This window comes from Fukomys damarensis, unplaced genomic scaffold, assembly GCF_012274545.1.
Source record: "Fukomys damarensis isolate Sample0158 unplaced genomic scaffold, DMR_v1.0_HiC HiC_scaffold_5, whole genome shotgun sequence".
Lineage (NCBI taxonomy): Eukaryota > Metazoa > Chordata > Mammalia > Rodentia > Bathyergidae > Fukomys > Fukomys damarensis.
In genome coordinates this window covers 68664704-68680562 of record NW_022900917.1, presented here as the reverse complement: position 1 = coordinate 68680562, position 15859 = coordinate 68664704, and the positions used below count along the sequence as shown (strand labels likewise).

The 15859-nt window shown below is 45.3% G+C and overlaps 1 protein-coding gene across 1 annotated transcript in view; it reads left to right on the top strand.

Moving 5' to 3' along the window:
• Washc5 (WASH complex subunit 5) overlaps positions 1 to 14220 on the top strand; it is a 46941-nt gene extending 32721 nt beyond the window's left edge. The window contains exons 21-28 of the mRNA XM_010611222.3: positions 292 to 394; positions 480 to 559; positions 3926 to 4029; positions 4780 to 4909; positions 6184 to 6280; positions 7716 to 7869; positions 11009 to 11096; positions 13834 to 14220. Coding sequence (XP_010609524.1) covers positions 292 to 394; positions 480 to 559; positions 3926 to 4029; positions 4780 to 4909; positions 6184 to 6280; positions 7716 to 7869; positions 11009 to 11096; positions 13834 to 13890 — 813 coding nt within the window. The 3' untranslated portion in view covers positions 13891 to 14220. The remainder of the gene's footprint in view (positions 1 to 291; positions 395 to 479; positions 560 to 3925; positions 4030 to 4779; positions 4910 to 6183; positions 6281 to 7715; positions 7870 to 11008; positions 11097 to 13833) is intronic.
• The last annotated feature ends 1639 nt before the right edge of the window (positions 14221 to 15859 follow it).

The window sequence follows — 15859 nt, the reverse complement described above, 5'->3', positions numbered from 1 at the left end:
GCCCTGAACTCATTGCATGGGCATGGCTGGCCTCCAACTTCCAGCTATCCTCCTGCCTCAGCCTCCTGAGTGCTGGGAGTACAGGCGTGTGCTACCACACCCAGTTGGGTGCCTTTTCTTTGGGTACTGGGAATTGAACTCAGGACCTTGCACTGAGCTACGTTGCAGGCCCAGTGTGTGACTTTTCTTAAGTGAAGTCTGTCTCTATCTCTACATAGTGCTTGAGTTAGCTGGAGTATTTATTTGTTTATTCATTACATTTGGTTTCTTGATCGTGTCTTTTGTTTTTAGAATTTCCTCAGTATGTTCCAGAAAATCATTCTGAGAGACAGAAGTGTTCAGGACACCTTGAAAACACTCATGAATGCTGTCAGCCCACTGAAAAGCATTGTAGGTGAGTGTCCCAAGACCAGCCTGCAGCAGCAATAAGTGTTGCCTTTCCAAAGTTACTAATAGAAAATTATGTTTTAATCTTTCAGCAAATTCAAGTAAAATTTACTTTTCGGCCATTGCCAAAACACAGAAGATTTGGACCCCTTACCTCGAGGCTATCATGAAGGTATGTTGTGGGGGAGAGGATAGTGATCATCACTATAGATTTTAAATTATTATTTTCTTGTAACTTGGTAGCTTAAAGAGAGCTCCTTCTGTGTTCTCAGCACTCTGGGAAGCCGAGGCAGGAGGATCACAAGTTCAAGCCCTGCCTGGGCAACTTAGCAATTTAGAGGCCCTGTCTCAAAATAAAAATTTTAAAAGGCCAGGGATGTAATTCAGAGAGAAAATTCTGAGTTCAGTATTTCCAGTACTACTGGTACTACTAAATTCATTTCTTTCTTTACCTTCCTTTTAGGGGCTGTTGTTGACTAGGCCTTTTATGTTCCTATCTGTTCCTTTTCTTTCACTCAGGAAAACTAGTTCCTTTTGAAATGCTTTTGGCCACCTTAATACAAGGTGGATATTCCTCATCGAGTCCATCTAATAAAATAATCTTTCCTTTTCCAGAATCCCCTCTTCCCTACGCAGCTGTTAGAGAAGTTGCATAGATGTTAGGAAGCGAAGGTTCTCTGGGACATAATTGTCCGCACCTTAAGAATAAAGCACCGTGGGGCTGGGGATTTAGCTCAGTGGTTCTGCCACCTACTTCACAAGTGCAAGGTCCCGAGTTTGATCCCCAGTACCAAAAAAAAAAAAAACAAAGAATAAAGCACTATGACTTTGGAAATGAGGAATAAAGACCAGCTTATTGTAGAATGCAATGACCTTCTTCCCTGCCTGTCCTGTGGCTATCCCCCGAGGACCTGTGCTCTGTACACATACCTCTCTCATCGTTGGATGATCCAAGGTGCTCGACAGTACTACATTGAACACCTGCCACTTACAAGGCCTTGGCAGTCGCTGCAAGTGACAGTCAGTTGAGACACTGCCTGTCTCATCACGAGGGCTGTTTACAATTGAATAGGAAAGAGTGGATTTCTTGATGGCAGATTGGGATTTGTGGTTAAAGTGTCTACCATGGGAAGTCTTGAACGCTGTTCCAGTCTTGTGTTCCCAGTTGTAGTCATTCATCCAGACAGTGCTTGTTAGTGTCTCAGCTGAATCCATAATATTTGTTTTTGCTTTACTTCAGACCACTAAATAACCAATAGAAAGCCCAAGGAGCTTGTGGCTGTGCTGTGGGGGTCTCACATTCCTTCAGCTCCCGATTGTCAGGCACTGAGGGCTTCTCAGGCCACAGTTCTAATTGCTAGACTGCCTTTTAGGAGTGGCAAATTACCTGTGGCTGGGCGGCCTGAGTCCCAGCTATGAACACCTGAGGGACAGCACTTCTCTGCAGGGAAGCAGGTTCCCCCCAGCTCACCAGTGGGTTCTCACCAGGAGCTACTAGACTGTTAGTTGTACTTGCTGGTGACTCACTGGTAGCCAGGTAACTGTGTCTCAGGCGTGATCTTGTCGTAAAGCCCCAGAAGCCGACTCGCCTTGTTCCGTGGATAGGAGCTTGCAGTTACCAAACCAGTGTCGATCTGGGACAATGACAAGAATGTCGCATGCAGTCACGGGCAGCCATAGAGACAGGAAATGTTCAGTTACACATTTCAGTAGTGACCCGTGGCTGCTGTTCCGGACAACGCAACTCCAGAAGAATCCTGGAGAAAGTGATAGACTGATGTCTCTAAATAGACATGCAAATGGGTAGAATGTGTGTATCCCCTACCCCAGGCTGTGTAGTGTCCCTAGTAGCTCATTAAATCTGGAAGTGGGTTACTAGCAAAAATAGAACATGCTGGTCACGAAGACTATTACATTAAGTGAGAACCGGTTATATTAACTTTCATCTCCAATTCTAGATGAATATCCCTGAAGAATCCTCAACATAAAGAGAGTTAAAGAATTATATAGGCCACCTGCAAACTTCGAGGGCTCTTTTTGAGTACCCTGAGAGAACTTATTTTTTTGGTTGTGCCTTATTCTAATTTTCTTTGTCTTTTTTGAGACAGGGTCTTGCTCTTTTATTGAGGCTGGCCTTGAACTCACGGTGTAGCCCAGGTGGGCCTCAAACTCATTGCAGTCCTCCTGCCTCAGCTTCCTGAGTGCTTGGATTATAGGCATGTGCCACTTTATTCTAATTTTTAAATAATAATTTTCTGTAAAAGATTCCTTATTTATAAATAGCATTTCTTTGATTGGCTTTTATTTTCTTCACATAAACAGAATAATAGTCTTGTAAGAATAGCGGTTAAAAGGAATATAATTGAGGTTATTTAATACTTACAAGAGTTACTCTATTTATCTACTTTTTGTTTTGGTTTTGGTTTCAGTACTGGGGATCGAACTCAGGACCTCACACTTTCCAGGCAGGCTCTGTGCCACTGAGCTAAATCCCAGGCCCTCTGTTTATCTACTTTATCCACTTTTAGAGAAGCCCACTCTTTTTTCTTTTTTTGGTACTGGAGATCGAACTCAGGACCTTGTGCTTGTGAGGCAGGCGCAGTGCCACTGAGCTAAATCCCTGGCCCAAAGCCCACTGTCTTTTTCCTAACTACCCCTGACAGCCACAAGGAAATGTGTTCATCTCTGCCTTGTTGATGCACGTATTACAGAACAGCCTTCCTCTCCTCTCCCGCCATCCCGGCCGCTCTGGGGAATCCCTTCCTAGAGTACAGACAAAGAAAGTTAAGAGTCTGCTGTTGACCTTGTGGCACCAGCAGGTTGGGAGCTTGCTGAGCTCTGACTCAAGGCCAGTCATTGCAGACCCTCCTTGTACCACCATCCCGAAGTCGCATGACATGAGCCTCTGACACGATTTGTTCTCTTCATGGTTTGATACTCCATTTTATGACGGTTTGGCTTCCATCTGCTCTCCCTTGTATTGTATTATGCACGTTTCGCTTCACATCAGACTGAGCTGGCGTCTGTGTGTGCCATCACGTCCCCAGAGGGCTTGTGGGGCAGAGGCCCTGGACGGAGGCGTCTGTGTCACCACAGGCGCAGCCTCCTTGGGTCTCACTTGTGTCGTCAGCCAGTTCCCGACCCAGGCCATGGGGGGGGGGGCAACCTGTCTGCTGCATTTGGTACACGGTGGTAAAGTAGGGCTTCTCAGAGCAGCTGCTCGGCTTGCAGAGTTTGTCCCAAAAGAAACACAAATGTAGCTTCAAGACAGATACCTTTGATTCCCGAACAGCTGGACGTGAGGGGGTCGCTTTGGAAGTCTCAGCTTAGGGGCAGTTTGAGGTTGGGGTGTAGCGAGCTGCCCCACGTTCCTCGTAGGGTCTTCCATTCCGTCCGGGTGGGGTGGGCGGAAGTCCTCGTGCAGTTCTAGAGCGCCATGACCTTTCCCTGTCCCTCACGCACGGCCGTCTGCATGTGCCTGTGTGTTATCAGCGTGAAGCAGTCGGTGTGTCCCTCCTCCTGCTCTTGCTGTTCACAGGTCGGGCAGATGCAGATCCTGAGACAACAGATTGCCAACGAATTAAATTATTCTTGTCGGTTTGACTCCAAACATCTGGCAGCTGCTCTGGAGAATCTCAATAAGTAAGTGCCAGGGTGTGAAGGAGGTGTCTGTGTTCATATGCAGGCACCCCAGTTTCTTCACTTCTTATTCTTCTAAATTCTTTTGAGGGAAGAGGTCTCCGAATTCTTTGGCTTCTCTCTGAATTTCTTAGCCTCTTTCTCATGGATCTAAAAAAAAATTCTGTCTTCAGAAACCCTTTCCCAAGTATTCTCTTATTTGCCTTTTCTTTTTTGATGGATCCATGTCATCTGCCCACATTGATCACGTGATAGCCCTGACCCTGCAGTAGGTCCTTGGCACAGATTTTGAAAACAGTTGCCAAAATCCTCAGTGGACTTCAGGTCATCCAGAAGCCTTGCTAGTTCGTGTGATCATCCAGAGGGCAATGGAAGGCAAATTGACCATGGCCTGTAGAGGTTGGGAACACAGTACCCTCCCTCCCCAGCTCCCGCTCACATTTCCGGCCTTCTGCTGAGAGCTAAACAGAAACAGGAAGTCAGTGCTTGTGATGAAGTAGTTCAGCCAGTTGATAAGCATGTGAGTTGTGAAAGCATTCGTTTAGGTTGACTCCAAAAGACAAAGCATTGCTAGCTCAAATTTTCCACTTTGAAGCTATGACAAATGTGAAAATTGGGACTTGGAAGGACCAAGCCCCCATTTTACAGAGGCGGAAACAGCCCCAGAAGTTGGTCTGTGTCATCGGCCCCTGTTGATGGTCCTGTAAATACAGCTAGTCGCTCGTGTTTACCTCTGGCTTTTCTGTCCCCTAGGGCTCTCCTGGCAGATATTGAAGCCCACTACCAGGACCCTTCACTTCCTTATCCCAAGGAAGACAACACACTCCTATATGAGATCACGGCCTATCTGGAGGCAGCTGGCATTCACAACCCGCTAAACAAGGTTGGTGATCAAAGCACAGAGGACAGTGTGAGCTCAGCTAGCAGCTTCCTGTGAAAATGTGTGGGGCTCTTGGATTGTGTCAGCCAGGCTCCGCCCCTCCCAAGCTCTGAGCACATCCCGTTGGAGCCCGTCGGAGTGCCAGTGCAGGGATCCTGGGGGCTGTAATCGCACATGTCCATCCTGCCCTCGCCCTGACAGTGAGCATGTTACACACGTGGCCGTGCACTCTTCCTCAGCACCGATCTCACTGGTGGCAGAATCAGCCCTGAGCAGTGCAGGCTGTTTGTACTTACTAGTTCTCCTCCTGAGCCTGAATTTCTACATGTTGCATGCAGAAATGCTGACAGCTTTGACTCAGGGTGTTCCCTGATTGGTCTCTAAAGCCTGAGAAGTCAGAATTCTCCCATCTGTATTTCTCCTGGGTCCTAGATGAAAGGCTCTGAGCTGAGCCACAGCCGATGGGTGTTAGGTAGGCATGGAGCGCTTGCTCTGTGCACACAGTGCTCGCTGCCCTGGGTCGCCCAACAGCCAGTGCCTGGAATGGAGAGTGGCAAGTACAAGGCCTGCCCGGCCTGCCCTCCGCCCAGTGCATGCCCCCGTGGGGCTGGAGCCAGCTGGGAGGGTGGTGTGGCTGTGAGTAGCCCTCTTCTGCCACACTATCTGGGAGGGAGGCCACCGGGGACACCACCAGGGAAGCAGGCCCCGTCAGGTCTGGGCTTTTCTTTCACGCTAGTTGTGCACGGTCACTTGCTGCCACCTGGACCTTTCCCCTTCTCACCCTCTCTCTTTGCTCCTGTTCTTCCTCAACTCCCACCTTGGTCTTTCTTTCCAGCTCCACCTTCTTGACTGCTCTGTTACAGGATCTTGCTTAGTCTCTATGTTGCCAAACCTGTGATCCTCCTGCCTCAGCTTTCCAGAGTGCACCACATAGGCGTGTGCCACCATTACCTCCTTGACTCCTCTTGATGTAGCTGTCCCATCCCATTGGTGTTCCTCACCCCTTTTATTCTTTCCCTTCCTTTAATGGCATTAACAAGATTAAAGAAGACACTGCTTATCTCTCAGCAAAATAACTTCTTTTCAGGAGGGCTAAACTGAGCTGCACGCTTTTTGGATGGAGCTGGGGTGTTAAATAGAACTCTGGAGGCAGTTAATGAAACCATCTGAGTTTCGGGTAGAATGAAGAGCAAACTGAAATACATTGAACTTTTTCATTTGAAAATATACTCTGTTATTGTATAAGAAGAAACCATCAATTTTTCTTTCCTTTCCAGATTTACATAACAACAAAACGCTTGCCCTACTTCCCAGTCGTCAACTTTCTGTTTCTGATTGCTCAGTTGCCAAAACTTCAGTACAACAAAAGTCTAGGTACTGTATGATATTTAATCTTTACAGTAGGAGCAGTGGCAGAGATTAATGTCCTGATGTGAGATCTCTTAGTTAAGTGCATCTATGAAATCTGGGTCTTTGTGCCTCTAGAGAGAGACCACCCCTAGGTGAAATGTAGAATTTAAAAATCAGCCCGTGTAGCCCCCCGCTTTCTAAGGGTTAATTATCCAACTTGTGGCATGTATGAGGGGTCTTTCCTCTCATTTAGTGTTTCAGCAGCTGATTGTGCTGTGAAAGAAGCTTCTTTTGGTTAATGTTCTATTCTTCAAGTACCACAAGCCTCCCATGTAGGAGGAACTGCGGTGTGAATAGTGACAACACAGTTAAGGAGATAAGACCAAACACACAAAAAAGAACAAGAAACAGCACCTAAAAAGGGAGGTAAGGGCAGTCTATGAGCATCTTTTAATGTACCTTTGGTTGCATGTTGAGCTGTTTGATATAAACTGTAGGTACCAAAAGTTTTCAATATGTGTGTCCTGCACATAGCTGTAGTTCTCTCTCAGTGATGAGTTTATTTTGAACACTTTTATAATTACTCAATAGGATTCCTGTCTCTAGGCTTTGTATCCAACCAAACAGAAATGTTAAATCCACTATAGTGTTTATAGTTAATTTAAAAGCACTGTAAGAACATTTGTGAAAATGACACTTTTTTTTTTTGGTCCGGGGATTGAGCTCGGGTCCTTGCACTTGCAAGGCAGGCCACAGAACCGCTGAGCTAAATCCCTAGCTCTATATTATTTTTTCTTAACCAGAGATTCCAAAATGTATTTCATCCTTAAAATATTTCCCTTCCTAGTTCATAAGCTTTATAGCAAGCCTTGAAAACAGGCTGCATAAATCTTCCAACTTCTCAACAGTGTGTTTCCCTCCAAAGACCACGCTCCATCTCCTGTTACCAGTGCTGCCATCAGGCAGAAACCCTCAGTACAAAGCCAGCTCACACCATAGCTATTGTCCCGCAACTGCTTTGCCTTTGGCGGATTCTCATCTTCCATAACATTCAAATCTGTGTTTAAAGATCCTTAAAAATATTTCATCCAGAATTTCAGTTATTTTCACAGTAGTTCAGGGACCTGGTGTGTCATGCCACCATCAGATGTAGGCATCAGATATAGGTGCGGTACTTCCTCATTTACATGACCTACTCCTTAGTTTTGCAACCCTAAAGAGTAATGGTACTTGTGAACAGAAGTGCCCTCTTTATTGTTCCGCATCCTTGAGACCACTGGAATGTCCCTCCCCCAGCCGCTGTGACCAGTGAAAGCCGCAGTCCTGAGTCCTTCCCTCCTGGTGTCACCCTCCGGTGCCGACGTGGGCGCCAGACACTTTGACATCCGTGAGGTTAACGTTGACCAATGCTGCCAGAGCAAAGCCTTCATTCGGCCCGTCCTGTGTCCCCTCCTTGCAGGGATGGCCTGCCGCAAGCCTGCTGACCCTGTGGACTGGCCACCACTCGTCCTGGGCCTGCTCACACTGCTGAAGCAGTTTCATTCCCGGTACACCGAGCAGTTCCTGGCGCTGATCGGCCAGTTTATCCGCTCCACAGTAGAGCAGTGCACAAGGTAAAGCTTGGTGCCCCGTGAGAGACCTGCCGCACCTACCAGATTCCACCTCTCTCCCTGCCAGAGCCGGGCGCCGGTTGCTCTCCTTCCCCATGGAGCAGGTTGGGTTACATCTCCCTGTCTGGAGCACCACTGATGAACCCGTGCCCATGCCCATGCTTGGGCAGGGAGGGACCCGTGTGTGAATGGCAGGGTTCCTGTGAATGATTCTGGCCGTGCTCAGCAGCCTCAGAGCCAGCCCTCGGTGAGTGGTTGCTGGGGCACTGAGCTGAGCTGTCCCTCCCCTCAGAGGAGTCCCAGGTGTGTCCATGTCGGAGCGTGGGCAGTGGAACAGGAATGTCGTGCAAGTGGCTATTTGATACAGATGTATAGGTCTTGAATTCCTTCTATTCTTTTTCCCTCCTCCCTAACTGTAGCTTTTGTACAAAAGAAAAAAAATTAGATTAAATTTTTAGGACCTCACCAAGCACTTTTTTTTATTAAAGATTGCAAAGATACATGATAACAAGAAATGAAGATACTAAGTAAAAATTTCAAATATACATATATATGACAGCAAAAAAAGGATATGAAATAAATAAGAATTTATGTAACAGACTAATCGAAATACATTAGTTTGATATGATCTTCAAACATTATGTTCTTTTTCATTTTCTTATAATATTTTTGAAATAATGTAATTATAAATAAAACAAAGTTACATATTATAGTTGAGAAACTGTCCTCTAAATTTTATGATTTATAAACTCCTTGGTTTAATTAATTGATAAATATCATATACTTGATTGTACCACTTACATTTTCTAAGAAAACTTACCACAGAAAAAAATACACTTATATTTGAAATCCAAAAGCAACTAAAAAAATCCACATTTTTAAGATCAGATTTTTCTGTTTCTATTTTATTATATCCCCTACTTATATTTTTATAAGCATAATGATAGAATTTAACACCAATAGATATATAATATTCTTCCCAAACGAATGACTATGAAGTCAAGCATGTAATTTAAAGAAATCATAAGGTTGCCAGAGAAACTATCAATGTCAAATGTGCACAATCCTACCACATTCATGCCCATGTTTCTCATTTAATAGTGCACACATAGATGTAAGCACATACCCCCCACACATGTACACAATGCATATTTTCTACAATACAATATATACTTAGGTATAATAAAATAGTGCAGTGGTGTGTGGGATGTTGGTGATTTGTATAATTTGAGAAAAAACAAATATCATCTTTGAAGGAGTTGGGGAATTTGTAATATGTATCAGATACTAAATGATATTCCAAGCACTTTTGACTTCGGCAGTTGTAAATGATTTCAGGGGCCTTCACCTGCCTCCCTCCATGTATAACCAGCTCCAAGATGCCCTGCTGCAGGGACTGTCCTCCCAGGAGGCATACACTGCCTCTCAAGGCCATGATGATTAGAAACCTACTTGTTGGGGAGTGTCACACACTGGTTTTTGCCACCCTTGAAATTACACAATACTTGCACTATTGCAACATCACTTCTGGGTTTTGGTGCAAACTCTTGCTTGGCCCCCTTTCTTTACATAAGCCACTTCCACCTGTGCCTGGCTACAGTCACTGGAGTTGCTACCAGGCTGGGGACCTCTTCTGGGGTTTGTGTTGCCTGTCATCCTAAGATGTGGCTTCCCAAGCTGAGGCTGCAGCTGCAGCCTTTGCCTTCATTGTACATCCAAGAGACTTTTCCATGAGCTGCAGTGAGGGCTGTTTTTCCACGTCAGATAATGAATTGAACAAGTGCTGGATGTTTTTCTAGAATGTATGGTCAGTCTTGCTTCAAAAAGCAGATTTCTGAACAGTTTAATAGTAGAGATCTCAACAGGATAGGAAACTGTCAAAAATGAAATTGCAGTAATAATCATAGAATGAGGTCATTTGGAAAGGAGAGCAAGAGGCACTTGAAAGTTCAACACGTCTGAGAGATGACCATCACATGTCTGGCTGTCCTCAGACATAGTTTCCTGTCTGTCCAGCTTTGGCAGATCCCTCCTCCTCTCTAGTGACTGCAGAGGTTTAAGTGTGGAGTTCTTCCTGGTGGTACAGGCACTCCGGAAGGCTGAGGCAGGAGTTGTGCAAGTTCAAGTCTATCCTGGGCAATTTAGGGAAACCTTGTCTCAAAATAAAAAAAGAAAACACTGGGGATGTAGCTCTGGGAAAAGACCATGGCAGATATCTGATACTGCCAAAAAAAACTTACTGAGAATGGCTGTGTCCAGCATGTTGCGGTAGTGAGTGGGGAACAGGAGCACAAATGTAGGTCAAGGTTTCTATTCAGCAAAGCAGAGGAACATAAGGACCTGGGTGTACAGACATGCATACACACACACCATGCACTTTATTCTTGCCCTAGGCAGAGCAAACCCAGACCTGCCAAACTCTTTGGGGTCAGCGTGAGTGTGATCTTTCCCAGATGCAGCCACTCTTAACCTTCGTTGCAAAAGCAAAGATCATTGGAGAAACAGATTGGTAATTCAGTACCACAAGGCTCACTCTTAATTAGAAAATGCCAGTTGGTACACAGGTTGGAAATAGATTTAACACCTAGAGATTCCTTTGGGTAAAAACAAGAAAGGGTGCGAGCTCTGTGGGGAAGCGAGGGCGTTCCCTACTCTAGAACAGTGCTCAGTGTTACAGCTGAGAGTGAGTGCATGAGTGGGGTCCCATGAGGATAGCTGTTAGGTGTTGTGTTTAATACTCAGATACACAGCAGTCCCAGATTCTGGATATGTGAAGATGAAGTGTGGCCGAGGCTCTCAAAAGAGTTGTGCTATAGAGAGGAAGCTGGCACAGCTTCCTGGAAGAGGGGAGGCTTGGAGAGAGCCTCTGTGTAGCTAGAACCGAGAAGGTTCTCTGCCCAGGGCTGGAAATGTCCATGCCCGGGCCTGGAGAATGTTTGCTCTCAGGGAAGCATTCAGGAGAGGTTTTCACACAGCAGGGATCACCATCAGCCAAAGAGAAGCTTAGGCTCTGTCCTCTGGGGTGAGTTCCTGAAGATGCAAGAGCAGCATAGTAACTTGGTAAGAACCAAGGGGTGCCCTGTGGGTTTGTTCTTTGACTTCATTTTGGTAATGTAAACTGATCCCAGTCACTGTGTTCCAGCCAGAAGATTCCTGAAATGCCTCCAGAAGTCGTGGGCGCCCTTCTGTTTCTGGAGGACTACGTCCGGTACACCAAGCTCCCCCGGAGGGTAAGCGGCAGGGAGCTGGGCACACTCTGAGGCGCTCCTCACATGCGGGTGGTAATGGTAGCAGTCAGGACCTAACAGGAGTGAGGCCAGCAGGGCACTGACAGCAGCCTCAGCCCTGCTTCACTGTGCCTTCTGCTCTCTTCCCACTGTTCCTGGAAGCAGGGTTAGGCTCCTCTCCATGGTGCTCTCTTCCTGCCAGCACTCAGGAGACAGGTGAACCGGACACTGGGAGGTGAGGGGATTCCTCACTGTTGGGGAAAGAAATGATCTCTGCTTTGTTCTTCCTCTCTACCATGACTGTGCCCACAGCATCTGTTAACGCTACAGTGAAAGCTGTATCTGGTCGTTTCTTCCTTAAATGAGGGGACTGCCTTTTACTGTCCAAGAAATTCCTTTTTTTCCTTACTCAGTATTAGCAGCCCCACTTTTTGCAAAAATATAAAGACTTTGAACAGATTCTGAAGTCATTTCACATTTTAAAAAATGCGTAGACTAGGTCCTGAGTTAGATACCTGCTACTAAAAAAAATGAGTAGACTAGGAATTGAAGATACTTTTCTAAATAACAAAAGCCAAAGGTAATTTCTTAAAACTTAACTAGCAGTGTCATACTTAGTGAAATCACACACACACACACACACACACATATGTAATTTTTTTTTTTTATACTGGGGATCAAACTGAGGACCTTGTACTTTCTAGGTAGGCGCAGTGCCACTAAGCTAAATCTCCAGCCTGACGGTATATATTTTCTAAAGTCGGGACTATGAAAGTGATATGCAGATACTATTTCTGCTTCAGTTTTTGTTGGAAAAGTGCAAGATAAAGAAATCCAAAAAATACAGTGAATATTGGGAAGACAAAATCCGTATATTTGTTGTAATTGTCTTCCTTGAATACCTCGTAGAATCGTGTAAAAAGGTATTTAACAAATGAGCTCAGGAAATAGAAAAAATTACAGAATAAATCTACAAAATAAATAAAAAAATGTGGAAAAGGTATCATTGACAGAATTGACAAAGATATAACAGAGTTGGGAATAACTTTTACAAGAAATCTAAAAGACAAATTTAGGGAAAAACTAAAATTTTGAAAGTTCATGTTTCTGAATGAGGAGACTTGAATATTATAGATACCGGTTCTTTCTTTATACATTTACTGTAGTTACAGTCAAAGCCTCAGATTGGTGGTATTGTCACCAGATTGAGCACAGGACCTTGCACATGTAAGGCACATACACCTACAGTCCTTTTCAATTTTATTTTGAAACAGGGCCCCAAACTTGCCATCCTCCTGTCTCAGCCTCCCACATACCAGGGATTATAGTCATATCCCACCATGTCTGCTTTGGATAATTTTTTAACTTAAAATGTTTTTTAATTTCATAGAACTTGGGTTATAAAGGGCTTTTTAGAAAAAAATTACTTAAAACATATATTAAAAGGTATTAGAAAACTACAAAAATCAACATAGTATGGTATGAGTGTAAAATTAGCATACAATTATATTTTGGAATAATAACATCTCAAATTGAGGGAGAAAGGGAGTCACAGTCAGTAGTGCTAGGACGTTTAGTTCATCCAGGGGTTGAAAATAGCAAATCAGTCCCTTCACATCCTCCTTACTAAGTAATAGGTAAATAATCAGTGTGAAATGCAAAGCAAATCATCAGAAATTTTAGATAAATACTAGTTTTTAGGATAAAGTAGAAAAACTATAAAGGAAAAGATTTGATATCTAATTAAATGACAAATTGTCAGATGTCTCAGATAAGAATTAGTAAAACTCAGAACGAAGACTGATTTTCATGATTTACACTTGCAATTCCAAATCAGTGAAAAAGATTACCAGTCTAGTAGAGGGAATAGTAGCCAAAGGGTGTTAACAGGCAGTTTTTAGGCGCAGAAATCCTCATGGGATCAGCCCTTGGAAAATGCTCGCGCTCTCTTATACCCTAGGGCGTGGACCAGAGTAGCAGCAGTTACCCTTTCTGCCTGCGTTACCGGTGGGAGCCGGAACTGACCTGGCCTTCGAGGAGGGTGGTTAGCTTCCTCTATTTTAAATTAAAACTGACTGTATCCTTACCTCGACCCCAGCACTTGCTCTGCTGGGAGTTTGCCTGCTGGCTGTGTGTGCAAAACCTGCCGAGATAGGGGCAAGGACGCTGACCTGGTGGAGGCAAAAGAACAACGCGAGATTTCGTGAGCCCAGTTCTGCGTGTTAAATGGGAAGAATTCAAATTTAATTATCAGTGTTCCTTTTCTCAAGATGAAAATCAGTGATTTTATTTTTCTCTCATCTGCATTTTCTAAATTTCCTCTAACAGGGGTTTCTTTATAATGAGAAAAACCTGCACTCTGGTCGTGGATGCTGCCCACCTTCAGCCCCTGATGTCCCCTGTTCCCCGCGGCCTCAGTGTCCCCTGGTTCCGCCGCCCCTTGCCAGACACCCAGGTCTCCCGCATTCACACTCAGTTACTGAAGGATGTCGTGTGACTCGCGGTGACCTGAGCTGCAGCGGCCCTCAGTGCTGTCGGATCAGAATGCCCGTGCGTGACAGCGGGCGTGCATGCGTTTGTTCATGTAGAGCCTAGAAGTGCAGTGCAGGGCCTAGGCTGCCGAGAGCAGCCACTGTCCCTGCACCCACCTCGCTCCAGATGATAGCTTCGTTTTCACGCGCATATGAAAAATTGTGAATTTGCTCAACACTATGAATCATTAAGCTCTTTTAATTTCCAGGTTGCTGAAGCACACGTGCCTAATCTCATTTTTGATGAGTTCAGAACAGTCCTGTAACTTTTTTCTTCTACTTCTTCAATGAAAGGATTGGCCTTGTCTGCCCACCATCACGCAAACGATTTGGAAAACAAACTTGACTGCTCACGCAACTGCACTTTCCCCTCTGCCCTGGGTGACATCAGACAGTCTGAGGAAGGTGTATCTCCAGTCCCATCGTGTTGTAGGCAGATGTCCTGTAGAAGCAGAACACGTTTGTGTACAACCTCTTATAAATGCTGAATGTAATGATTAGGTACAAATCCATTTAGTTTTGTGTTCTAAAGAACTATTTGTGCAACTCCAAATTTTCAGTAAAATTGTATTGCCAGTACTCGAGTTGTCTTTTTGGTTTTGTTTCAAATGGATATTCATCCAGGCATGGTATGCATGTCTGTAATCCCAGTACTTTAGGAGGCTGAAGCAGGAGGATTTCAAGTTTAGGTAACTTACCAACCTGTCTCAAAATAAAATCGCTGGGGACTGGGGATTTAGCTCAGTTGCACTGCGCCTGCTTCACAAGCGCAATGTCCTGAGTTCAATCCGTAAAAATAAGGCTGGAGAGGTATCTCAGTTGGAAGGCCTTGGGTTCAGTCTCCAGGATCATATATTCACCATGTACAAAGCTTGCTTGGAAGATTGGCATGCTATGCCCCCCCCCATAGGTGGTAGGCACAGGGTAGCAGTGTGTGTAGTGACTGCCCTGTCCGCGGCCCACTGCTGAAGCTCCTTGGTATCCATCTGCTCAGTCCCACACCTGGGGTGCCAGCAGCTGGACTCCCTTACTTCCACTGCCCTTCTAGACCCTCTTCCGCCGGGACCCACCCCAGTCCCCACAACCATATCCATAAGATTTTTGCTAATAAGCATTTAACTCCCATCAAAATCTTCTACACGAAAATTACTACAAACAGGGAGTTGCAGTTCCACAGTAGCAATGTAGGCATCAATAGTTTAGATGAGAGCAAGAAAGGTTTTGCTCTGACCCTGTGGCTAGCAGGGTCCATGTGCTCAGGGTTTGGTGTCTAGCCTGTTGGAGGTGCTGGACAGTGGTGGACACACGTTCAGGTGCAGGGCTTACAGGAAGGCATTCACGTCGCTGCGAGTTGCCCTGGGAGTATTGGGACTGTGGCCCCATCCTGTCCCTCCCTTGGCTTCTCAGCTGCCCTAAAGTAAGCAGACCTCTGCCAGTGTACTGTTGCTATCAGTCCAAGTGACCATGGACTGAAACCCTTCACACCGTGAGCCAAAATAAATCTTCTAAGATGATTATCCCAGGTATTTAAGCAGTGGAAAGCTGAGTAACATACAAAGCCCAGAGCCTAAAAGTGCTGGACAATCATTTATCAAGATACCAAGGAAGCAGCACTGTTTAGAGTCAGGACAAACTTTTGGTTCTAATAGCTAAACATTGCTCCAGGCCAGCCTGTTGAGGTCATCTTTAAAATTTGGGCCAAGTGATTTTCCAGGTTCCTTCAATTTTCTGATTTTAAAAGTTTCTTTTTGTCAATATCCTGAGGTACTAAAGAGAAGGAAGAGAACAGAACAGTGACTTTATAGGCTTTCGTTGTCCCACTGAGAATGATTCCACCGGGAGTCAGTGGAGAGGTGGCGAAGCCTCAGACCTTCGTATTGATGAGATGTCCCTTCTCACAACTAAGCTGGGCATGGTGGCACACGCCTGTAATCCCAGCATTTGGGAGGCTGAGGTGGGAGGATTGCTGTGAGTTCAAGACCAGCCTGGGCTACATAGTGAGTTCCAGGTCAGTCTCAACTATACAGTGAGACACTGTCTCAAAAAACAAACAAGCAACAACAAAAAAAAACCAGACTCACAACCAGACTTATTTTCAGGACTGGGAACCGAGCTCAGGCCTCCTACTGGCTGAGCAGGAGCTCCACCCCTGAGTCCCCCACACCACCCACTGGGCCAGAGGGATGGAGCAAATGGGGGACATGGGACACCTTGCTATTCTTCTGTCAGCACTTA